Source organism: Papio anubis, chromosome 4 (genome assembly GCF_008728515.1).
Source record: "Papio anubis isolate 15944 chromosome 4, Panubis1.0, whole genome shotgun sequence".
NCBI lineage: Eukaryota > Metazoa > Chordata > Mammalia > Primates > Cercopithecidae > Papio > Papio anubis.
Genome location: NC_044979.1, coordinates 128,993,007 through 129,018,556, shown reverse-complemented (window position 1 = coordinate 129,018,556; position 25,550 = coordinate 128,993,007). Strand labels below are relative to the sequence as shown.

Here is a 25,550-nt window from a genome sequence, read left to right as displayed (position 1 = left end):
TAACTCAGTGCATTAAAAGATACATATTTTTCTAGTGCTATAAATACATTGGTACATTTAAATATACACACATATAATGGTGCTTGAGAAATAAGTTGAGATTATTTTAAGGTTAAGGTTCTTAGATTCTGACAGAAAAACTGGTCGGCCAGTTGGACTACAGGTCCAACCAGTTCAGCCCCAAACATAAGCAATAGTGATTATGATAGTGATTCTGCCATTTAGGTCAGTGAAATGCAAAGATTTCAGTTTCATTCTTCAGCAAATGCTTTACGTGTGTTTGGAGAAGAATCTGAGTACTAGAAAATACTTTTCTTCTGTGTTTGTTCTGCTGTTAAATATACGGTTTGAATTCTTAATTTTAGAAATTATACTTTTCAGATCTAGAATTTCAGTTTGACACTTAACAAATTCCAGTTTGCAGTTGAAATTCTTAATCTTTTTATAAGTTTTCCCTCTTTTCTTTTTCTTATTTTTTGAGACGGAGTCTCTCACATTGTTGCTTAAGCGGGAGTGCAGTGGTGTGATCTTGGTTCACTGCAGCCTCTACCTCCCAGGTTCAAGCAGTTCTTCTGCCTCAGCCTCCTGAGTAGCTGAAATTACAGACGTGTGCCACCACACCTGGCTAAATTTTGTATTTTTTAGTAGAGACGGGATTTCACCATGTTGACCAGGCTGGTCTCAAACTCCTGACCTCAGGTGATCCACCCGCCTCAGCCTCCCAAAGTGTTGGAATTACAGGTGTGAGCCACCGCGCCCGGCCTTCCCTCTTTTTTTCTGTTTTTAAAAACATACCATTAAATAAGTCTTTCTGGTAAAATCAAGTATAAATCATCTGAGCATCTATTTCTATTATCTGCTTTTTCTGTTGGTTTTTAGTTTTCTGAATGTGAGGCATTGTGAATACAGTAAGGGTCTGGATGATGCTGTTTTTCAGAGAAGAAATCACTGTTCCTTTTGCTAGGCAGGTAGAGTGGGGCTGATCACCTAATACTGCTAGAGACTGAGCTGAGGGTTGAGATTGTGTTGCAGGTTGGATAAGGCTGCATTTCACTCTGATTTGCCCTTATTCCTAGCAGGTACCCACCTAAGCCTTTCAGTTGATAGTCTGGTGAGTTTATAGGAGTCCCTCCCCAACAGTGGTTTTATACTGTCATACTTGTCTTTTGAGAACAGTGAGATTGCTGAAAATTTCACTCTTGATTTTCAGAGGCTTTCAGTTTTGTTTTGAAACCTTCCCTGTGTGGCTGTGGAATTTGGATTATATCTTCAGGGGAAAACCAGCCTCCTCCCCAGACCTTTGACTCCTATTTCACTGGGCTCTTGAGCCCCAGAAGTCATAATCTTAGGCTGGGCGCATTGACTTACATCTGTAATCCCAGCACTTTGGGAGGCCAAGGTGGGAGGCTCACCTGAGCCCAGGAGTTCAAGACCAGCCTGGGCAACAAAGACCTCATCTATATAAACAAAAATAAAAAAAAAAACTAGCCAGGTGTGGTGGCTTGAACTAATGGTACCAGCTACTCAGGAGGCTGAGGCTCAAGATTGCTTGAGCCCAGGCATTCGAGGCTGCAGTGAGCCATGATTGTGCCACTGCATTCCAGCCTGGGTGACAGGGAGACTCTGTCCCAATTTTAAAAAGTCTTGGCTGGGCGTGGTGGCTCACGCCTGTAATCCCAGTACTTTGGGAGTCCGAGGTGGACGGGTCACAACAAGGTCAGGAGTTCGAGCCCAGCCTGGCTAACATAGTGAAACCCTGTCTCTACTAAAAATACAAAAATTAGCTGGGTGTGGTGGTGGGCACCTGTAATCCCAGCTACTGGGAGGCTGAGGCAGGAGAATCACTTGAAACTCGAAGGTAGAGGGTGCAGTGAGCCGAGATCACACCACTGCACTCCAGCCTGGGGAACAAGAGTGAAACTCCGTCTCAAAAAAAAAAAAAAAGTCTTGATTTTTGTCTCTTCCAAAAGCTCTCTCATGGTTCCTCATATTCAGAAAAGGGAGTCTCCCACTGGGAATGAAGTCATGAGAATAAATGGACATTTTTGTAATTGTGGTGTTTTCTTTATCTCAAAGGTAGTTCCTAGCAGTATCACCTGGAAACTTGTTAAATTCAAATTCTCAGGCCCTATCCCAAGCCAGCTGAATCAGAAACTCTGGGGTAGGACCCAGTACTCTGTGTTTTAACTAGTCTTCCAAGTGATTTTAATGTGCGTTGAAGTCTGAGAACCACTGCTTGTCAGGTTAGTTGTTTGCTGTTTAATTTTTTTTTTTTTTTTTTTTTTGGAGATGGAGTGTCGCTTTGTCGCCCAGGCTGGAGTGTAGTGGCACAATCTCAGCTCACTGCAAGCTCCGCCTTCTGGGTTCACGCCATTCTCCTGCCTCAGCCTTCTGAGTAGCTGGGACTACAGGCGCCTGCCACCACGCCCAGCTAATTTTTTGTATGTTTTTTAGCAGAGACGGCATTTCACCGTGTTAGCCAGGATGGTCTCGATCTCCTGACCTCGTGATCTGCCCGCCTCGACCTCTGAAAGTGCTGGGATTACAGGTGTGAGCCACCGTGCCCGGCCTGCTGTTTAATTTTTTACTCCCACCTTTACTGAGCCCTGGAGAGTGTGTAAGGGACAAAAGTGAGAGAACACTGTCTCTGCATGTGCTTTGCCAGTCTTCTGGTGAATCGTTTGAGAAGCTTAGAAAACATCTGTTGAGCACCTGCTCAGTCCCTGGCACTCTGCTAAGTGGCTAAGAGCATGGGGTGGACATGTAAGCAAGTAATTGTAATAGGACATGAGTATTATAATGGCTGTATTTATAAAAAGCTACAGGAACTGGAGAGAGAATTATCCTGTCAGTGGGGAAGATGGAGTCAGATGTCCCTTGATCCTTGAACAAGGTAGGATTTGAAGGTGAACAGACACAAGGGTATTCTAAGTGAGTTCATAAATAGGATGACCATGTAACTTACTATCCACAGGAGGTCACTTTTGAGAATCAAAGCGGGTGCTTTTAGGCCAGGACTGTTGCTTGCTAACTGGGGTGTATGACTGCCCTATTTGTAAAGAACAAGTGATGCTGTGAACCCAGAGTTTGATGTAAATTTGTGGAAAACTCATTTCTTCTAATTATTTGTAGAGTTTATAACAATTCTTATTGGATGGTATATTTTTTTCCCCAGGGCTACTGTAAAATATAACAGGCATACTTTAGAGATATTACGGGTTTGGTTCCACACCACTGTAATAAAGTGATTCACACAAATTTTGGGGTTACCCAGTGGATAGAAAAGTTGTATTTTGGGCCAGGCTCCTTCTGCATCTCTGTGTTCTAGTTGGGGTGGGGTAATTTTCCTTTCAGTTTGAAGAGCTCTCCCTGGTATTTCTTCCAGTGGATGTCTTTGCATAACAATTTTTTTTTTCCTCCTCTGAAAATGTCTGTTTTTTGCCATCTTTTTTTTTTTTTTTTTTTTTTTTGAGACGGAGTATTGCTCTGTTGCCCAGACTGGAGTGCAGTGGTGCAATCTTGGCTCACTGCAACATCTGCCTCCTGGGTTCAAGCGATTCTCCTGCCTCAGCCTCCTGCGTAGCTGGGACTACAGGCGCCCACCAACACCCCTGGCTAATTTTTTGTATTTTTAGTAGAGACAGGGTTTCACTATGTTAGCCAGGACAGTCTCAATCTCCTGACCTCATGATTTGCCCACCTCAGCCTCCCAAAGTGCTGGGATTACAGGTGTGAGCCACTGTGCCAGGCCTTTGCCATCAGTTTTTAAAGGAAATAGTCGCTGAGCAATGGATGCTAGGTGGGCAGGTTTTATCTTTCAGCCTTTTTTTTTTTTTTTTTTTTTAAGCCATTCATACTTTAGAATCTTTCAGCATTGTCAGATTATCTTCTGGCTTCTATTATTTCTGTTGAGAATTTAGCTCGGGCGTGGGGGCTCACACCTGTAATCCCAGCACTTTGGAAGGCCACAGTGGGCAGATCACATGAGCCCAAGAGTTGGAGAGCAGCCTGGCCAATAGGGCGAGGCCCTGTGGCAACATGTGGTAGCTCTTTTCCAGTACATTGGCCTGTCCAGCTCAGTTAGATGTCATTGACATATGTGTCTTATACTTTAGATACAAGAGACTTCTTAGAAGCTTAGAGCATAGCATGAATATTTGATTGCGCGTATCTAACAAATCTGAATAAATGCATTTCAGGTCTAGGCATTGCGTTTTGTATTTCTCTAAACCAGTGTGCGCGCGTGTGTGTATATCACTTTACCCAGCCACAGCAAGTGATTACGGATGAAATGACTGCAGCAAAACTAAAACTATGATATGCCTTTGAGAAAAAAATTCTGAGCTGAGTGCATTGGCTCATGCCTGTAATAGCAGCACTTTGGGTGGCCAAGATGGGAGGATTGCTTGAGGCCAGAAATTCGAGACCAGCCTGGGAAATATAGTGAGATCCTGTCTCTGTTGCCCGGGTGCAGTGGCTCACACCTATAATCCCAGCACTTTGGGAGGCCAAGGCGGGTGGATCACGAGGTCAGGATATCGATCCCATCCTGGCTAACACGGTAACTGTGTCTACTAAAAATACAAAAAATTAACTGGGCATGGTGGCAGGTGCGTGTAGTCCCAGCTACTCTGGAGGCTGAGACAGGAGAATGGTGTGAACCCAGCAGGTGGAGATTGCGTCACTGCACTCTAGCCTGGGCGACAGTGAGACTCCGTCCCCCCAAAAAAAAAAATTTAGCCAGGGACGGTGGTGCACACCTGTAGTCCCAGCTACTTGGGAAGCTAAAGTGGAGAGGATCACTTGAGCCCAGGCAGTCATGGCTACAGTGAGCTGTGATCATGCCGCTGCACTCTAGCCTGGGTTATACAGCAAGACCGTATGTCAAATAAAAGAAAAGAAGAAAAAAAACATAAAGAAAAGAAATGCCTTTAACAGAGACCACCTCATGTATTGCAGGTTGCTGTTACTTTAGGTGGAGTTAGGAGAAATAATTTTTGGTCAGTAACTTAGTGAATAAATGGACCATTTGTGCTGCTTCCCTGGGTGAGAGCATAGAGAAATGGTACAAAGTAGGCTACAGTAGCCAGATTATCTTGTATGTAATTTTGAGCTGTTAGTCCAGAGAATGGCATGCTCAGATTAGAGTTACAATTTTGCTTAACCAAGGAGGGCTTGATCTAGTACAATAGAAGACTGTTGTCTGGAACTCATTCCTTAAGAATGCTGCCCTGCTTGCTCTGCTCTTTCCAGCAGCAATCAGCTCTACATTATGTTCCAGGGAGTTGATTATCATTTGGAATTATTTGTCCAGGCTAACGTTTGGACAAATATTGTTTTGTTATATTTAACATTAAAACTCTGACATTGACATTCACATTCATTTTGGAAGCATATTTAATCATATGAAAGTTGGTGAACCTTGGATTACAGATTGGAAATACTAATAAGCCTTTTATTAGAATGATGGTGTCTTCATACCATGAAGGTGAGGACTGAAAGATATATAAGAAGAGTATCTGTAAATCGAAAGAAAATAGTAATGATATGAAAAATGAGCAAAATCAGTTAAAGAAAATATGCAAGTGCTAATAAATATCTGTAAAGGTGGCTAACCTTAGGGAAATGCACGTTAAATGATTTTTTTTGTTTGCCTGTCAGAGTGACAAAAAATTGAAGTTCAGTAATGCTATGCTTATGAGGTTATGGGAGACCAGATTCTCTCATACACTGTAGGTGGGAGTGTAAATAGTATATTTTGTCAGACCAGTTTGGTATATGTCAGAATTTTAAAGGCACATACCTTTGGCATTCCGTTTCTGTTTCTAGCACACTGTTCACATTTTGTGGTCTGTTCAAGGTCATGGTCTGCTCATAACCTTTTCCTGCTTGTCTTTCACAGATTTATAAATTTTGTTAGTACTATTTCTGAATGTAATAAAATACTTCATTGTCCTGTTTACTTCAGATTTTTTTTCTAGTCTCTTATTTGCTTTTATGTTTTGGCTACAGATAGCCTATTAAAAACTAGCCAGACGTTTCAGTTTATGTGTTTTAAGTTTTGTTTCCTTTTTGACTTTCCTGCAGTTTGTAACCTTAGATCCTCACCTCTTTAGGACTTTCATGAATACTTAATTTCAGTTCTTTCCATTTTCTGTTTGTCTCTAAAAACTTTAACTTTTTAAAGATACCTGTAATTAATGTACGGGGTATCAGATTGCTGACCAGTTATTGCAACACTATTTATTGAAAATTTCTCCTTCCCCTCCTTCTTCTAACATTAAATTACCTTATATATTAGATTCATTTTTGAGTCAGTGTATACTGTAATGGTTTGTTTGACAGGTCTGTGAGTTCACAGTCTTCTAACTAGTTTGCAAATAAATTCAGAAAATTAATTTAGAAAATCAAAAAATAATTGAGTCTGTTTATTTTTGCTGACAGAATCATTTTGTTGAGTTCCAAAAAGTCTTGTGGGATTTTTATGGCCATTTGTAGTAAACTTACACATTTCGGAATGTTTGACATGGTTATAACATTTATTTTCGCACATTGTGTTAAGTATATTTCTGTATTTTTATGTGGATTATATTTTCTCATTAAAATGTTTTCTACAAGTCTTTACATATTGATGCTATTATGACTGAGATCTTTTTTATACTTTCTAACTTGTTATTGTCTGTTATAAGAGTTCCACAGATTTCATGTACCTGTTTAGCTTATTTCACATAAATATGAATTCTTTTTGAAAGTTAGCCATTTTAAAGTTAATTTCTCAGCATTAATAGTGTTTTATTTTCTTCCTTTAGGCCTTCCAAATATATAGTCATACTCTCATATTACACAGTAAGTTCCACAATGACTGAAACGGTTTATTTTTACTTAACATTTGTATCCCAAGTGCCTGTCGTACAGTAATCAATCAGTATATAAATATTTGAATGAATGCAGAGGAAACACTATAGGAATATGTACCATATACAGTAACTGTCTCTGGATGATGACTAAAACATTTTTTTCTGCTTGTCTATATATATCAGGTTTTGTAAATAGTGAGTATTCTTTTCTAACTGGAAAAAAAGTTAAGGGAAAACAATCACCCATAACTTTTATTTCTTAACTGAGGTCAAAGGATAGCTTATTGTTTTGGTAGAATTGATTGGATGTTTCCTGTAAGTCCCAGATGAGTTGCCTGGAGGAGAGGAGTGACTTCTGAGGGCATGACATTGAACCCAGGAATAGGAAGCGGACCCTCAAGAAGGATAGCGGGAAACTACTCACATCTGCAAAGTGTTTTTGTTTTGCTTTTCTGAGACGAAACTGGCTTGCATCCAGAGCCTTAAGAAAGAGTACTAATAGTTCTGGGAGCTTTGTAAGTAAGCTTTGTACCTCTCTGTCCTTTTTAGGGTACCTGGACCCAGAATAAATCCTAGCCCTGGGGCACGAGTTGTAGAATCCTAACTGTCCTAGCAGCAGAGATCATTTTTACTCTGTCTTGTCTGACATCAGTGGGACCAGACCAATTGAATTGTGCATTCTTTATGTCCAGGTTGCTCAATTAAGCTCCTCTTTATTGGAATGCAGTGCTCCCACAGGAGCTGCGTGTGGCCCCTCAGAGCTCCCTCTGGAAGCAGTGCTGGTGGTGGTTACCTGTCTAGGGACAGGTCTGTCTACCCAGGAGAGGAAGAGTTGAGTTTCACGCAGTTGATCCTCCATGTTTCTTCCTGTGTTTACAGGATATGCCGTCTGTAACTCTGACGTCCAGTCTGGGTGTGCCAACTCTCCTGCCTTCTACCATAACAGACACTGTCACCACCACTACATAGCCTTTCAAATGATGGCACTCTCTTTTGGTGGTACCCTTGCTCTCTTTTTATACTTAGAAGCAGCAGAATGAGTGGTATGTTTAACTGATACACATTGGTCCTGTGATAGTTATTTTTATTAAAAAACATTCATGTGTGAATTTTAACAAAACTTTAAAATTTGGAACAATTAATGACTTCAAATCCATACGAAGCTGTGAAGATAGTACAGACAGGTCCTGTGTACTCTTCTAGTTTGCTTAATCTTACATAACTGTAATACGATGTCAAAACCAGGAAATTCATATTTGTGCAACGTAGGTGTATAGTGTCATGCACATTTTATCTCATACGTAGATTCCTGTAGCCACCGCCATAGTCAAGATACAGAACTATTCCATTACCCCAAAGACTTCCCTCCTGCCTTTTTAGTCACATCGTGTGTCAGCAGTCCCCAGGGCTGCCCCCAGGTTTCGTAATTCGCTTGGGGCTCTCACAGGTCATACTTATTCCTTGCTATGGTTTGTTGCAGTGAGGGGATACAAAGCAGGATTAATAAAGGGTAGTTGTGCATTGAGCAGATTCTACAGGACACCAGCACTGTTAAGATTCGAAGAGTCTTCTCCCAGCAGAGTTGCCCAGGATGTGCTTGCTTCCCCAGCCGTAAACTCTAGCAACACGTGTGAAGTGTTTTTTATTGTGAAAGCTCAGGTACGCCTCAGAATCCAGGACTTTTACTGGAGGCTGGTCACATAGTGTATTCGTTCGTTCATTCTCACATTGCTATGAAGAAATACCTGACACTGAGTCATTTATAAAGAAAGGAGGTTTGATTAGCTCACAGTTCTACAGGCTGTACGGGAAGCATTGCAACTTCTGCTTCTAGGGAGGCCTCAGGAAGCTTCCAATCACAGTGGAAAGCAAAGAGGGAGCAAAGTGTCTCCCCTGGTGGGAGCAGGAGCAAGAGAGAAGGTGCTACACACTTTTAAACAACCAGATCTCACAAGCACAGAACCACAGGGGATGGTGCGAAACCATTCATGAGTAACTGCCCCATGATCAGATCACCTTTCACGGGCCCCACTTCCAACACTGGGGATTACAATTCAACGTGACATTTGAGTGGGGACACAGATCCAAACCATATCACATAGGCATATGCGACTTTATATCACATAGACTTTATATCACATATCACATAGGCTTTGCGACTGACTCCAGAAGGAAAGCAGGTGTTTACCATAAATCATACAGTTTGCACAAAATATCTAGACAAGCTGGAACAGTGTGGTTCAGTACCATAACCATACAAAACACCCTTATCACTTAGGGCATAGGGCTAGTAAAAGACCTCAGTTTCTAGGAGCTGACCAAGGGCCAGTCTCACCTGCAGGCCCGTCTGAGAATGTGCATCATTTGAGCAAGTCAGGCTTGCTGGGTTAACTGTTCATACCATTTTCCTTCCCCTCCTCTCCCTTGCTTTCACCACTCTTAACCTGGAAAAAGCACTAATTTGTTCTCCATATCTGTAGTTTTGTCATTTGGAAAGGTTGTATGAATCCTAGAGTGTGTGAACTTTTAAGATGGAGTTTTTCAAAAACTCAACATGTTGCCCTTGAGCCTCCAGGTTTTTACATGTGTTGATGGTTTACATGTGTTAATCCCTTGTAAAGTTGATTAGCATGTATAATTTTTTTTTTTTTTTTTAAGACAGAGTCTCACTCTGTTGCCCAGACTGGAGTGCAGTGGCACGACCTCAGCTCATCACAACCTCTGCCTCCTAGGTTCAAGTGATTCTCCTGCCTCAGCCTCCTGAGTAACTGGGACTACAGGCGCATGCCACCACGCCCAGCTAACTTTTGTATTTTTAATAGGACGGAGTTTCACTCTGTTGGCCAGCCTGGTCTCAAACTCTTGACCGTGTGATCTGCCTGCCTCAGCCTCCCCAAGTGCTGGGATTACAGATGTGAGCCACCATGTCCAGCCAGCATGTATAATTTTAACATAATGGCTAATCACTCATGAGGGGAAGAGATTTTTGAACATTTTTAATTAATAGAGAGACAGGGTCTGCTGTGTTGCCCAGGCTGGTCTTGAATGCTTGACCTCAAGCCATCCTCCCACCTTCGCCTCCTAAAGTGCTGGGGTTATAGGCATGAACCATTGCACCTGGCCCCGGGGAAGGGATTTTTGTATTTATTAAGCATTTAATATGTATCATTGCTTTATAGCCATGTTATTCTATGGTCTCTACAATAACCTTATTCATTCAGTTATTGTTCTTTCAACAAAGATTTGAGAACCTATGATATGCCCAGTTGTGCAGGGAAAAACCTCCTCAAACTGTGTTTTTCCTCTGCTCACGCCAAGCATTCATCAACACAGAAGACTTCCATGACCATATATGTGCGGATTCTTCCCCTACACACCACGCCGACTGGGTGTCTTCCTTCACTATCTACCAGGAGATAGTGTTCACTTCCTGCACTATCTACCAGGAGATAGTGTCAGATTGCACAGGGTGAGGACTCAGTCCCCATGACTGCCCCTCCTAACCCCCATCAGTTGCAACTCCGGGCCTCCAGAACTTCTAACTGACCAGCTCCAAGTTCGGGTTCCCATGGCTCCCTTTTTAGGTTCGATTAATTTGCTGAAGTGGTTTACAGAACTCAGGGAGATGCTTATGTTTACCGGTTTATTGCAACGGATATTGCAAAGGATCCAGGTGAAGGAGATGCTGGGGGTGAGGACTAGGGGAAGGTGCAGAACTTCCATGCCCTCCCTGGGTGTAAGCCCTCCAGGAACCTCCACTGTGTTCAGCTACCTGAAAGCTTCCTGGGCCCAGTTCTCTTGGGTTTTTGTGGAGGCTTCCTGACATCAGCATTCGTCCCTCAGAGTATAGAGCTGGACCCTCTCTGGGGAGGGTTTAAGACCAATCCAGAGTAGAGTCCTGCCTTGGGGCAGGTAAAAGGAGGGTAGAGAAAAGTCAGAGAGGCTGCCCATGAGGCCTAACACACCCAGCCTTATAACACAAAAGCCTGGGGCTGGCCATGGTGGCTCATGCCTGTAATCCCAGCACTTTGGGAATCTGAGGTGGGCAGATCACTTGATGTCAGGAGTTTGAGACCAGCCTGGCCAACATGGTGAAACCCCGTCTCTACCTAAAATACACCATGGGCATGGTGGCAGGCACCTGTAGTACCAGTTACTCAGGAGGCTGAGGCAGGAGAATCGCTTGAACCTGGGAGGTGGCGGAGGTTGCAGTGAGCTGAGACTTCACCACTGTACTCCAGCTTGGGCAACAGAGCGAGATCCTGTCTCAAAACAAAACAAAACCTAGGAGGAGGGCTATGGTAGTTACCAGCCAGGGACCGTGGACGAAAACCAATATATAACATCACACTGGTACTATTTGAGTCAATAGAAGTGTGACAGTGGAGAAGGAAAATAAGGTCTCTGTCCTCAGCAAATTGCATTCTGGCAGTGAGGGAGACAGATCAACAGGTAAAGAAGTAAATAAAAAATACTTATTAGAAATAGGACATGGAGGCTGGGTGCAGTGGCTCACGCCCATAATCCCAGCACTTTGGGAGGCCAAGTTGGGTGGATCACTTGAGGCCAGGAATTCGAGATCAGCCTGGTCAATATGACAAAACTCTGTCTCTACAAGAAATACAAAACTTAGCCAGGTGTGGTGCCACATGCCTGTGGTCCCAGCTACTCAAGAGGTTGAGGCAAGAGGATCGCTTGAGCCTGGGGAGGTCGAGTGTAGTGAGTCATGATTGCACCACTGCACTCTAGCCTAGGTGACAAGGTGACACCCAGTCTCAAGGAAAAGAAACCAAAAATAAGAAAAGAAAAAGAAATAGGACATGAAGGCTGGGCATGGTAGGTCACATCTGTTCAAGCCTGGGCTACGTGGTAAGACCCGCCTCTAACCCACCTTGCGCCCCTCCGCCTGCCCCAAGAATAATAAGAAATAGAATGTGGAGAAATGGCATTGGGTCCACGACAGAGGTGAGGGTGGGGTAGGTTGGGTGGGTAGTATTTCACAGAGGCTAGGGAAGGCTTCTCATAGTCTGATGTGAAAGCTTAGACCTAAACGATGAGAAAGAAATCACCTCCTGGACAGCAAGGGCCACAGCATTCCTGACATTGGAACAGCGCTTGCAAAGGCTCTCCCAACAAAGGGGGAAGTGGAAAGGATAGCAGTTTGAAACACTCATTTATTTTTTGTTTTTATTTTTTTAAAAGAGAAGGTCTCTGTTGCCCATGCTGGAGTTCAGTGGTGCCGTCATAGCTCGCTGCAGCCTCAAATTCCCATTCTCAACCAGTTGTCCTACTTCAGCCTTCCTAAGTGCTGGGAATAGAGGCGTGAGTCATTGCCCGTGTCCACAGTACTCATTTATTATCTCAAAGTTCTGTAGATTAGAGGTTCAAGCAGGCTCCACTGGGTATTCTGCTGAGGACCTCAGGAGGTCAGAATTAAGCATCGGTCATCCTGGGTTTTTATTTGGAGGTGATAGGGAGAGTCTCCTTCCACACACACTCGTGTTGGCAGAATTCATTTTCATGTGGTGAAGGTGTGAGGTCCTCATTTCTTTGCTGGCTGTCAGCCAGAAGTCATTCTCGGCCTCTAGAAGCCACTCAAATTTCTTGGCTTTTAGTCTCCTCCAGCTTCAAAACCATCAATAGTGATTTGACTCTCCCTAACTGCACATTTTGTCTCTTCTGTTTTTGAAAAAGACAGCTTTATTGAGGTATAATTCACATACCATACAATTCTCCCTTTTCAAGTGCACAATTACAACCATTACCACAGCCAAATTTAGAATATTTTCATCATCTCACAAAGAAACCCATGCCCTTTCTCTATCCCCTTTATTTGCATCCTGTTCCCTCTCAGTGCTAAGTGACCACCAGTCTATTTTCTGTCTCTCTAGATTTCCCTGGTATGGATGTTCGGATGAATGGAATCGTATAATGTGTGGTGTTTTATAACTGGCATCTCTCACTTAGCATGTTTTCAGGGTTCACCATGTTGTAGCATATATCAGTACTTCATTCCTTTTTATGACCAAATAATACTCCATTTTATGGATATACCACATTTTGTTTATTAATTCATCACTTGATGTACATTTGGGTTGTTTCTGCTCTTGGATTATTATGGATGATGCTGATACAAACGTTCATGTACAAGTTTCTCTGTGAACATATGTTTTTGTTTCTCTTAGTCTAGGAGTGAAATTGCTGGTTTCTATGGTAATACTGTTTAATCATTTGAGAAACTGCAGGGCTTCTCCACAATGGCTTTACCATTTCACATTCCTACAAACAGTGTATGAGGGTTCCAGTTTCCCCACATCCTTGGCAACACTTGTTATTTCTGACTTTTTGGTTCTAGTCATCCTACTGGATGTGAAGTGGCATCTCATTTTGGTTTCGTTTTGCATTTCCTTGATGACAGATGATGTGGAACATCTTTTCACATACTCATGACTGACTGTCTTTCTGGAGAAATGTCCATTCAGATCTTTTACCCGTTGAAAAAATTGTTACTTACTTTTTATTATTGAGTTATAAGAATTTTTTATATATTCTGGATGGAAGTTCTTTATTACATAAATGACTTGCAAATGTTTTCTCTCATTCTGTAGGTTCTATTTTCATTTCATAAGGTCCTCTGAAGCACAAACATTAAAATTTTGTTGGAGTACAATTTATCTGTCTTTTGTTGCTCCTGCTTTTGGTGCCATATCTAAACATCCTTTGTCAAATCCAATATCATGAAAATTTTACCTCTGTATTTTCTTCTGAGAGCTTTAGTTTTAGCTTTTACATTTAAGTCTTTGATTGATTCTGAGTTAATTTTTGTATGTGGTATGAAATAAGCATCTAACATCTAACATCGTTCTTTTGCATGTGGCTATCCAGTTTTCCCAGCACAATTTGGTGAAAAGACTCTTTTTTCCTCCATTGAATAGTCTTGGTACTTTTGTGGAAAATCAGTTGACAGAAGACGTGTGGGTTTATTTCTGAAATCTCAATTTATTCTGTTGATTTCTATGACTGTCCTTGTGCCAGTACCACACTGTAGTAATTCCCATGGCTTTGTAGTAAGATTTGAAATCAGGAAATGTAAGTTTTCTTACATTCTTTTTCAGGATTGTTTTGGCCATTCTGGGTCCTTGTTCTCTTCTGCATTTTAGGGTTCGTGTGCTTTCATTGGGCCCATCTAGATAATCCAGGATAATCTCCTTATTTCCATGATTAGTCAACTTAATTATATCTGCAAAGTCTTTTTGCAGTGTAAGGTGACTTAATCACAGGTGTAGCACCAGAGAGTGAAGGTCATGGGTACACAGGTCCTGTGAGGCTTAGTTTGGTGAAAAGGTGGAGAATGATAGGAGCAGGGAGGTTGGAGAGGGACATCGGAAAGGGAGTTTCAGAATAATTACAGTTTGCCTAAAATCACATTTCCAGTACGTGGCAGAGCTGGGGTTCGAGTGCACATACGACTAATGTCTGTGATTGCATGGTCCATACCAAATCAGTCTTCTTAGACTCAGAGCTATTGTTATTGTTTCTGTCTAATACATATAGAGCTTTTAATGTATGCCAAGTAATTCACAGAGCACTCCTTTGTGTTTTTCTAACTCTTAAAGAGCATCTGTAGAAGTCTTTTGGCATAGATAATAGGCTCTACTGGAACCAGCTTAAGAAAAAAAGAAAAAAGCAGTTAGGGGACCAGGGTGTATGACTCAGAATCTGAGGGCGGGTGTACAGCTAAACCTTAGCCAGGGATTGGAACTAGGAGATTGAAATCACTCAGGACCTACAGGGCCTTCTACTTTTCTCTGCTTCTTCGGGTATGTCTATTTCACTGTGTAGACTATCCTGATACTCAGACCACTTGATGGAAGATGATCATGTTACACAGTTCCATCATTCAAGAGAACAGCCCCGACTTAGTCCCATTTCCAAAACTCCAAGCAAAAGACTCTAACACAGTTGGAGAGAATCAGCTGTGACCCTGAATTGGGGGACCATTCACCTTATACAAACATAGCTGCTGCCAGCTTATCTTTGCGGATTGAGAGGACAGTTTCCTGATAACATGGGAGGTTATGTGCTAGGCAGACTCCCCAAACTATGTTCATTTTAGTAACATCATACATATAGTATACTTCATACGTATAGTGTACTTCATACATATAGTACAACATCATACTTATAGCACAAAATTTAAAACACTTAATTGATCTGTGCAAAAAAATAGATATTTCCTTTTGCCTATTTCTCTTGGAAGGGAAGAAAAGGAACATCAGGATGATAATGGCAAGATTAACTTAGACTTTCAAAATAATTTGAAACCCAGAACTTGGCATACTAAGTGTAGGTTTACTTCAGCCCAGGAGTTCAAGACCACCTGGGTAACGTGGCAAAACATCGCCTCTACAAAAAAATACAACAGTTAGCTAGGCATGGTGGGAGTATTGCTTGAGCTCGGAAAGTCAAGGCTGCAGTGAGCTGTGATCACGCCACTGCACTCCAGCCTGAATGACAGACCCTCTTCTGAAAAAAAAAAAAAAGGAAGCTTAATGCTTAGTGATGTCTCTGCCACTTACCACCTTTTTGATGGAATAAGTCATGATTTCTTAATGTTAGTATCTTTATCTCTTACCATAGGACATAGTAGATGGTCTTTAAAAACATTCTAGGCCTCTATTCTTTTCTTTTTTTCTACTTCTTATTTTCTGCTTTTCTCCCTCAGCCTTATCTACTATTTATAAATGGCTGATGTCTTAGATCTAAATCCTGACCTTGGAGGGCTTTAACCTTGCAGAGGAAGTAAACAGTAAACTTGAGAGTTCTTTCTAATTAGATTTCCCTCTCCCTGCCAACTCGCATTAAATAACTCTTACAGATCTGACCTCTAAGGTAGATTACCATTGTCTTCTTTCCATTCCCACTGTGTTACCTCTTATTATTTATTTATTTATTTATTTTTGAGACAGGGTTTCACTCTGTTGCCCAGGCTGGAGTGCCCTGGTGCGATCTCGGCTTACTGCAGCCTCTGCCTCCCAGGTCCATGCGATTCTTGTGCCTCGGCCTCCTGAGTACCTGGGATTACAGGCAAGCGCTACTACGCCTGGCTACCCACTGTGTTACCTCTAGTCCTCTAATTGTAGTTGTCTCTTGGTCAGTAGCTGTGTCTCCTGTTCTGTACTTCTACCTAATCTAACCTAGAAATTGCCTCTCAAGTTTTTGTTTGTTTGTTTGTTTGTTTAGACAGCGTCTCCCTCTGTTGCCCAGGCTGGAGTACAATGGCGTGATCTTGGCTCACTGCAACCTCCGTCTCCCAGGTTCACATGATTCTTGTGTCTCAGCCTCCTGAGTAGCTGGGATTACAGGCATCTGCCACCATTTCCAGCTAATTTTTGTATATTTAATAGAGACTTTGCCATGGCTTTGCCATGTTGGCCAGGCTGGTCTCAAACTCCTGCCCTCAGGTGATCCACCTGCCTCGGCCTCCCAAAGTGCTGGGATTATAGGCGTGAGCCACTGTGCCCAGCCGAGGTGGTGGTGGTGGTTGTTGTTTTTTTATCATAGAGTAAAATTGATTTGGGAGGAGTATAATGTTCTGGGAATTTTTAAATTTTAATAGATTTATGTAAGCACCTCCACAATCAGAATACAGAAGTTTCATCACCTAAAAACTTTCTTGTGCTCATCCTTTATAGTCACATCCTTTCCTACCCCTAGTTCCTAAATGGAATTATACAGTGTGTTAAGTTTTAAGATGGCTGCTATGATCTGAATCTTTGTGTGTCCCCCAAATCCATATGTTGAAATTCTAAACCACAAGGTGATGCTACTAGGAAGTGGAGCCTTTGGGAGGTGAGTAGTTCATGAAAGTGGAGCCCCCATGACTGGGGCTTATAAGTGCCCTTATAAGAGACTGCAGAGAGCCTAGCCTGTCTTCCGCTCCCACCATGTGAGGACACAGGGAGAAGGTACCTTCATTGAACCACGAGACACCAACATCTGTTGACTTCTTGATCTTGAACTTGCCAGCTTCCTGAACTGTGAGAAATAAATTTCTGTTTTTTGTGACCTACCCAGTTTATGGTATTTTGTTCCTGCAGCCAGAAGGAACTAAGATGCTGGCTTCTGTCAGCATAAAGCCTTTGAGATTCATCGAAGTTGTTGGGTGTACTGATACCTGTTGTTTTCCTGAGTAGCATTCTGTTGTGTGGATGTACCATAGTTTGTTTATTCATTCTCCCATTGAAGGATATTTTAGTTGTCATTTTTTTGTCATCACAAATAATGCTACTATAACTGTTTGTATATAGAATTTTGCAAATAGCAGTTTTTATTTCTCTAGAGGGAATACCCAGGAGAGGGATTGTATGGTTGGATGATCATTGTATGTATACATTTTTGAGAAACTATAAAAGTGTTTTCTCTAGTGTCTGTACTATTTTGCATTCCACTAGGAATGTATGAGGGTTGTAGTTACTCTGCATCCCTGCCACCACTTGGTATTGTCAGTATTTATTTTTTTTCTGAGGTGGGGTCTCATCTGTCACCCAGGCTGAAGTGCAGTGGTGTGATGATACTGGCTTGCTGCAGCTTCCACCTCCTGGGTTCAAGTGATCCTCCCACCTCAGCCTACTGAGTAGCTGGAACCATATCCATGCACCACCATCCCTGCCTTTTTTTCTTTTTTTTTTTGTATTTTTTGGTAGAGAGTGGATTTTGCCATGTTGCCCAGGCTCTGTCAGTATTTTTTATTTGAACCATTCTAATAGATTTGAGTGATATCTCATGGTGGTTTTAGTTTGCATTTCTCTAAGACTGAACAATGTTGAACAACTATTCATGTGCTGCTTTGCCACCACATCAATACCTGCAAGGGACCTGAGTTTTAAATCCTCCCTACTTAAAAGTAGCAAGTTAGTCTCCATAGTTGCATGGATATTGTCCCTAGACGAGAAACTTCTTGGTTGGAGGCAAAAGAGGAGGACACAGGTCACAGGACATCAGCAGAACCAGCTTCATGTCCACATGGACTGACTACCTTTGTCCTGTAAGTTCCCTGTGGGCAATGACACAAGTAGGAAATCCAAGCTCAGGGAACTCAGCTCTCCATAAGGGATGGCAAACAAACGTTTCAAACCTTTGATGTGAAGGGAGACATTATATTTACTGTACTGGACAGTTAACAAATTGTCTTTTGCTGTGGAAGGAACTGTCATCTTTCTCTTGTAAGGATGTTCAATATACAAACATTGTTGACTGGACAGTATGTAGCAAAGGCCTCTCACGGAAATGTGCGACACCAGTGTGTCTGTCTTCTTTGGTAAAGTGTCTGTTGAGGTTTTTTGCTCATTTTTAAGTTGGGTGTTTTGTTTTCTGACAACTGAGTTTTGAGAGTTCTTTATACATTCTGGGTATGTAAGTTCTTTGCCAAATTGGTGATTTGCTGCAAGTATGTTCTCCCATTCCTGTACTTGTAGCTTGTCTTTTTATTTTCTAAACAGTTATTCCGGCCGGGCGCGGTGGCTCAAGCCTGTAATCCCAGCACTTTGGGAGGCCGAGACGGGCGGATCACGAGGTCAGGAGATCGAGACCATCCTGGCTAACATGGTGAAACCCCGTCTCTACTAAAACAAAACAAAAAACAAAAAACAGTTATTCCCAGAGCAAAATGTTTTGTTGCCAAGTTTGGGATGCAGATTCTGTGGGCTGTGGCTTTAATGTCAGTTCATTGTTCAGAGTTTTGTAGTGCTGTTTCCATCTGTTTCATGCATGTGCTGATCTGAGATCTGCATAGTGGTCTCTCTGTTAGTCCCAATTTAGAAACCTTTGGTACTGAATAGCATCAGATCCATGCATATGCAGCCTAAGGGTAAGCCTAGAAATTGCTTTCTTGAGTTCTCCTCAGCAGTTTTTCCCATACTTTTTGTTCCCCAGGAGCTCATATTTCCTTTCTTTGTCCAGAAAACTGTGGATTTAGTTATCCCACTCTGTCATGTCCTTCCACCACTGCCTATATGTTTGAGACCAAGGATAGAGATTGGGAAAAATTGATAGTTCTCCTGCCTCAGAGTTGGGCTGCTGTACTCTCTCATTTCAGCCATAGCTGCAAACAAAGCACATGATTGCTGGGCACTGTGGCTCAAGAGAAAGTGGGGATGGTAAGTGGAGAGATCCCCATATTCTCTCTGGCTGTTATGAGTTCCCTTTCACATGCCTGGAGCCCGATCTAGAGGAGCTTTCTGTGTGCTGTGGGGCCCATTTCCAGGTTGGCTGGTGGTATTGGATGGGAGAAGGAGGTAATCTCTTAGACGGCTGGGTAGTACTTCCAATTCTGGTCTTCCCCACTTCTCCATTTTGCTTTTCAGAATCCTCAAAAGTAGTGCACAGTGCATACTGTCCAGGTTTGATAGCTGGATGAAATCTGCGAGGCCTCTCTCCCCAGCAACTGCAGTCGCTGTGCTCAATTTTTCTTCCTTGTTTTCATTTATGCCTGACTTCCTTCTAGCTGTCACCCCTGTGTCTGCACACCTTAATATTCAGCCAAAGATTGTTGTTGGTTCAGACAAAGATTGAGATTGCGCCCAAACATCTTAGTCTTTAGTTAGGCTTCCACTCTGATCAGCAGAGCCTGTGCATGCACAGAGGAGACACAGGAGAAACCTGCAAAAATAAGAGCGAAGTTAGAGGGGAGGGCTTGAAATTTGAGTTCATTCCTTGATCTGGACGTAGATGCATCGCAGAAAGTGGAAGTTTTGTCCATCTTTACAGTTGCTTTTGCAGGAGGGGATTTATTTTCCTTCTCACTTGGTCATGCTAGAAGACAGAACTCTACATCTCAAGTTTTATGTCTTAAGATAGAGATCTTACCATGCTTTCCCCTTTTCAGGAGCTTTCAGTGTTGACTTTCAGTCCAAACTCTGTAGCTTAGAGTTTTAAAAAGCCATCATGATTTGACTTCCCACCTAACTTGTTTAGTTTACCTTCTGTCTATACAAATCATTCATATTTTAAATTTGCCTTCCTGCTTCTGAGCTTTTTGTGAAAGGCATCCTTCCTGTCCAGAATGTCCTTCCTCTTTCTGTCATCTTTCCAAGACCCTTTCAACACAAGGCTCTTTAAGGTCTGTCACCAGCATCCCCAAGTGGTCTCTGTACTCCCTATGTCAGAAGTCCTATGTCTGTTGCTCCCCAACAGTTTCCTAACACCCTCTTTTTCTGCATTTTTCAGTCTGCCTGTACTTTTGGTTATGAGCTTCATGAGGGCAAGGGACGTGTTCTATCAGTTGCATCACCAGTGCCATCTAGCTCAATTCTCTGCACACAGTTGGCACTTAGTAAATGTTTGAGTTAAATTAATAAGATCCCCAAGATATAGGGCTTAATTTTATCTGCACATGTGTGTCTCTTGAATGAATGGTGAGGAGTGCTGCTTTTTTTCTGTGCTTGTTTGGCAGTTTGTTATTGTGGAGAAGAATGAAGACCATGTGGTTTCAGTTTGAAAGGAAATTGTTGCATAGCGATTTACCATACAGCTGTGAGACTATGAACAAATGAGTTTAAATATTACACAGTAGAAAAGAAAACTGACTTTGCAAATTATGATATTATTTCAATTTTTTTTCTCTCCTCTTCTTTCTAGACAAGGCCTCGCTCTGTCACCCAGGCTGGAGTGAAGTGGTGTAATCATGGCTCATTGCAGCCTCCAACTCCTGGGCTGAGGCAGTCCTCCTATCTCAGCCTCCCGAGTAGCTGGGACTATAGGCGTACACCATCACACCCAGCTCGTTTTTGCATTTTTTGGTAGAGATGAGATGGGGTCTTGCTGTGTTGCCGAGGCTGGTCCTGAACTCCTAGCCTCAAGTGATCCTCCCACCTTGGCCTCCCAAAGTGGTATGAGCCACTGTGCGCATCCTGGGTTTGTTTTTTTACAGTAGCCATCCTAATGGGTATGAAATGATATCTCATTGTGGTTTTGATTTGCATTTCTGTGATAATTAGTGATGCTGAGCATTTTTTCACTTGTTTGTTGGCTGTTGGTATATCTTTGGAGAATTGTCTATTGAAGTCCTTTTCCCATTTGTTAACCAGATTATCTTGGTTTTTTTTGCTATTGAGTGGTCAGAGTTCCTTTATATTCTGGATATTAACCCCTTATTAGATATGTGGTTTGCAGATATGTTCTCTCATTCTGTGTGTTGTTCACAGAATGGCTCACTGCAAGCTCCGCCTCCTGGGTTCACACCATTCTTCTGCCTCAGCCTGCCGAGTAGCTGGGACTACAGGCACCCGCCACCACGCCTGGCTAATTTTTTTGTATTTTTAGTAGAGACGGGGTTTTACCATGTTAGCCAGGATGGTCTCCAACTCCTGACCTCATAATCTGCTTGCCTCGGCCTCCCAAAGTGCTGGGATTACAGGCATGAGCCACCGCCAACGCCTGGCTAATTTTTTTGTATTTTTAGTAGAGACGGGGGTTTCACCATGTTAGCCAGGATGGTCTCGATCTCCTGACCTTATTATCAGCCCCCCTCGGCCTCCCAAAGGGCTGGGATTACGGGCGTGAGCCAGCTCGTCCAGCCTGTGCAGACATTTTCAAGTTTGATGGAATGTATTTGTCTGACTTTGCTTTTGTTGCCTGTGGTTTTGGTGTCATATCCTAGAAGTCGTTGCAAAATCCAGTGTCAGGAAGCTTTTCCCCTAAGTTTTCTTCTAGGAGTTTTCTAGTTTCCAGCCTTTACATTTAGGTCTTTAATGTTAGCCCTTTTTTTTTTTTTTTTTTGGTATTTTGGGTGGGGCATAAGTCTTTCTTTCATATGGCTGTGTCATGAAATTTACTATATTAAATATTTCTTTTTTCTTTCTTCCTCCCCTCCCTCCCTCCCTCCTTCATTTCCTCCTTCCCTCTCTTACAGCTTGAAGATAATGGAATGACTCACTTTTTGTTCATAATTGGTAAGATTTTAGTTAGTAGAATGATAATCCATTTACAACAGCACTTTCTTGTTTGTTCATTGGTTAGCGGGAAGAAGATGAGCCTGAAGTCTGAACGCCGAGGAATTCATGTGGATCAGTCGGACCTCCTGTGCAAGAAAGGATGTGGTTACTACGGCAACCCAGCCTGGCAGGGTTTCTGCTCCAAGTGCTGGAGGGAAGAGTACCACAAGGCCAGGCAGAAGCAGATTCAGGAGGACTGGGAGCTGGCGGAGCGGTAAAAGGACTTAACTAGGGGTGATTGAACAGTGACGCGACTGGATACGTAGTTCTGTCACGTTCCAAATACATTTTTTCACTTCTGCTTTAAGCTATCAGCACGTCAGTTTAATATTAAGGAAAAGGATGTTTTGCCCTCTTCTCAGTTAACTTTTAATGAACAGCTTTCAGTAGTTTCTTCATTTTGTGTTTGTCTTAACTTCTGATTATTTTCTTTGGGTTGTGTTAGTTTTAGTTCTCAAATTTAGATAATAAGCTCCTTGGAGTGGAAGAATGGAGATAGACATATTTCCTAGTGAAGATTAAATGAGCTAATAAATATGTACCCAGTGCAGGGCTTGCAAATGGCACTCATCAAGCATTATTTCCCTCATTCTTTTAATATATTCAGCATTGCATCTAGCTCAGTGATAAAACACAGTAGTAGAAATCTGTTGACTTGTATATAGTCATTGCATTGTAGAAATTTAACTTTTCTTTAAAAATTAGGTCAAATGCAGTTGGTATTATCCAGAAAAATAATGATGTTAAAAATTAAAAATTAAACGATGGGCCGGGCGCAGTGACTCACGCCTCTAATCCTAGCACTTTGGGAGGCTAAGGCAGGAGGATCACCTGAGGTTAGGAGTTCGAGACCAGCCTGACCAACATGGTGAAACCTAGTCTCTACTAAAAATATTTAAAAAGTTAGTTGGGTGTGGTGGTGCACATTTGTTATCCCAGCTACTCAGGAGGCTGAGGCAGGAGAATTGCTTGAACCCAGGTGTTGGAGGTTGCAGTGAGCTGAGATTGTGCCAGTGCACTCCAGACTGGGAGACAGAGTGAGACTCTGTCTCAAAAAATAAATAAATAAATAAATAAATAAATAAATAAATAAATAAATGATGGGAAGGCTAGTGAGCATAGTAACTAATAAAATGCTCTTTGCCAGAGCATTCTAGAAATTCTAAAACTGCTTCAACAGAAGAGAGTCAAATGGAATTCTTCCAACTCCTCTAGCTAGGTTTTTGTTTTTTCATCCAGTCAGCCAATATTTGTTGAGTGACTACTTTGCTGACATCTGTGGTGAACGCAGAGAATTAGAAATCACACATTGCTTTCAGTGACTGTGGTCAATCAAAGAGAGAAAATTTTAGTCCAGAACATGAATGATCTCCTCAAGGTTTCCCCTGCATGCCTGATGCTGTCAGTAGCAGATCCTGTTTCAAAAACAGAGTAGAGGCCACTAGGCACAAACTCTGTCAGCTTCATTCCCTCGCCACATAAAAATGTACTAATACCTTTATATTAACTTCTTGTCTGTCCCAAAGAAAGAGGTGTCCTGATTCCATCCTCAGGCTTAGCACCTCCACCTGTGACTTTTGTTCTGTTTCTTACTGCTTTTAATTGTAACCCTGCTAAATCACTTGGAAAGTTTGTAAAAGCAGTGACTGCTGGACCTTACCCTCAGAGTCTCTGATTTTAGTAGCTTGGGAGTAAGACCAGATAATTTCCATTTCTAACAAGTTGCCTAGTGATGCTGCTGCTGCTGTCTGGGGAATCACACTTGGAAAATCATTGTCTTTTAGATAGTGCTTGTGTTGTTTTTGTTTGTTTGTTTATTTGTTTTGAGACAGGGTCTTGCTCTGTCACCCTGGCTGGAGTGCAGTGGTGTAGTCTTGACTCACTGCAACCTCAGCTTCCTGGGCTCAAGTGATCCTCCTGCTTCAGCCTCCCAAGTAGCTAGGACTACAGAAGTATGCCACCACACCCAGCTAATTTTTATATTTTATGTACAGACAGGGTTTCACCATGTTGCCCAGGCTAGTCTCAAACTCCTGAGCTCAAGTGATCTGGCCACCTTAGCCTCCCCGCGCTGGGATTACAGGCGTGAGCTACCGCACCTGACCTGTGTTTGGGAATTAATACAGGTGGTTCACATGCAGCTAATCCAAAGCCAAATTTATTGCTTTTATTAATTATTCTCCCCATTCTGAACATTTTCCTCCTAACCCTTCTGATTCCATTAATGGCATCACTATTTACCAAGTTAGCTAAAAAATCTTGGTTTCATTCTTAATTTCTCCTTCATCTCCCTTGCTACCTACAACTTGACCAAGTTTTGTTTCTTCCAATTCAGAAAAGTCTTTTGAATTTTACCTTTTCTACTCCTATTTTCCAGGTACTTATTTTCTTTTACTTAAACCTTTGTAATATACTCTTACTTCTTGTCCCTGTCTCTAGTTTCTCTACCCTTCAAGTTGTTCACACAGCTACCTGCATGATCTTTCTAAAGCACAGATCTGACAACGATAACTTCTTGGATTTACAGTCTTTCTTGCTTCCCCACCACATGATGAAATCCAGAATGTGGGCTTAGCAATCAAGATTCCTTACCCTCTGGTGCCTTCCTGTGTATCCAGCATCACCATTCATTACACACCCAGTGCTCTGGCTACATCAGCTTGTTGTGAAGCAAACCACAGGCTTGCACATTTGTAGTTCCTCCTTCTTGGAATATCATTTCACTTAGAATACTATTCGGCCTTATTAGTCAGGCGTAGTGGTGTGCACCTGTAGTCTCAATAACTTGGAAGGCTGAGGCGTGAGAATCGCTTGAACTCAGGAGGCAGAGGTTATAATGAGCCGAGATCGTACCATCTCACCCCAGCCTGGGCGATGGAGTGACACTCTGTCTCAAAAACAACCCAAAAAAAAAGGATCCTATTTACCCTTTAAGACCCAGCCCAAACATCACTGTTGTAAGGCCCCAACAGACTCCCCCAGCAGATTGAGTTGTTCTTTCCTGTGTTCTCACAGCACTCAATTTTTACTCTCTAATGTAGCAGCTGTCCCATTATGTAACAGTTGTTTACTTACCTTTTTCTCTGTTCCAACCTTGAGCTTGTTAGGGAAAAGGACTAGACTTGATTTCTTTCATGTAGCCCTAGAGCAGTTGCTGAATGAGCATGAGAAGATCCCATTTGAAATCTGTAGTGCATGAAGAGCAGCCCATCCTGTAGCTATGTGAGACCTCAGGCTGATTTGGTATATTTAGTCTCTAGTTCTAAAATCTTTAGATCCTCCTGAATTAATGGAGTAATAACCTTCAGATAAAGAGAAACCTTGGAGAATATCTAGATCATTCTAATCCTTTCTTGAATTGCAGACTCCAGCGGGAGGAAGAAGAGGCCTTTGCCAGCAGTCAGAGCAGCCAAGGGGCCCAATCCCTCACATTCTCCAAGTTTGAAGAAAAGAAAACCAATGAGAAGACCCGCAAGGTTACCACAGTGAAGAAATTCTTCAGTGCGTCTTCCAGGGTCGGATCAAAGAAGGGTAATGTTCTGATACTCTTTTTTTCTTCTCTGCCTGAGTGAGACACAGAGTAGATCCACAATGCTCACAGGCTCAGGTTGTAATTTCTGTCAACTTTTTGAGAACATCAGCTCAGATTTGAGACTGAAAGTGGGTTTGAGGGTCAGACAATATATGAAACCAATACTCT

The 25,550-nt window shown here is 42.2% G+C and overlaps 1 protein-coding gene across 6 annotated transcripts in view; it reads left to right on the top strand.

The window, feature by feature from the left end:
- The window catches only part of RABGEF1 (RAB guanine nucleotide exchange factor 1), a 78,297-nt gene that overhangs the window by 9,020 nt on the left and 43,727 nt on the right, over positions 1-25,550 (top strand). For 2 of the 6 annotated variants that reach the window (XM_031665444.1, XM_031665443.1), the window contains exons 2-3: positions 21,876-22,064; positions 25,215-25,381. In XM_031665444.1, the coding sequence (XP_031521304.1) occupies positions 21,886-22,064; positions 25,215-25,381 (346 nt within the window). In that variant the 5' untranslated portion in view covers positions 21,876-21,885. Of the gene's footprint in view, positions 1-21,869; positions 22,085-23,682; positions 23,820-25,214; positions 25,382-25,550 lie in introns of those variants that run through there. The other 4 variants (XM_031665445.1, XM_021933707.2, XM_031665446.1 and 1 more) reach the window with 3 other exon arrangements.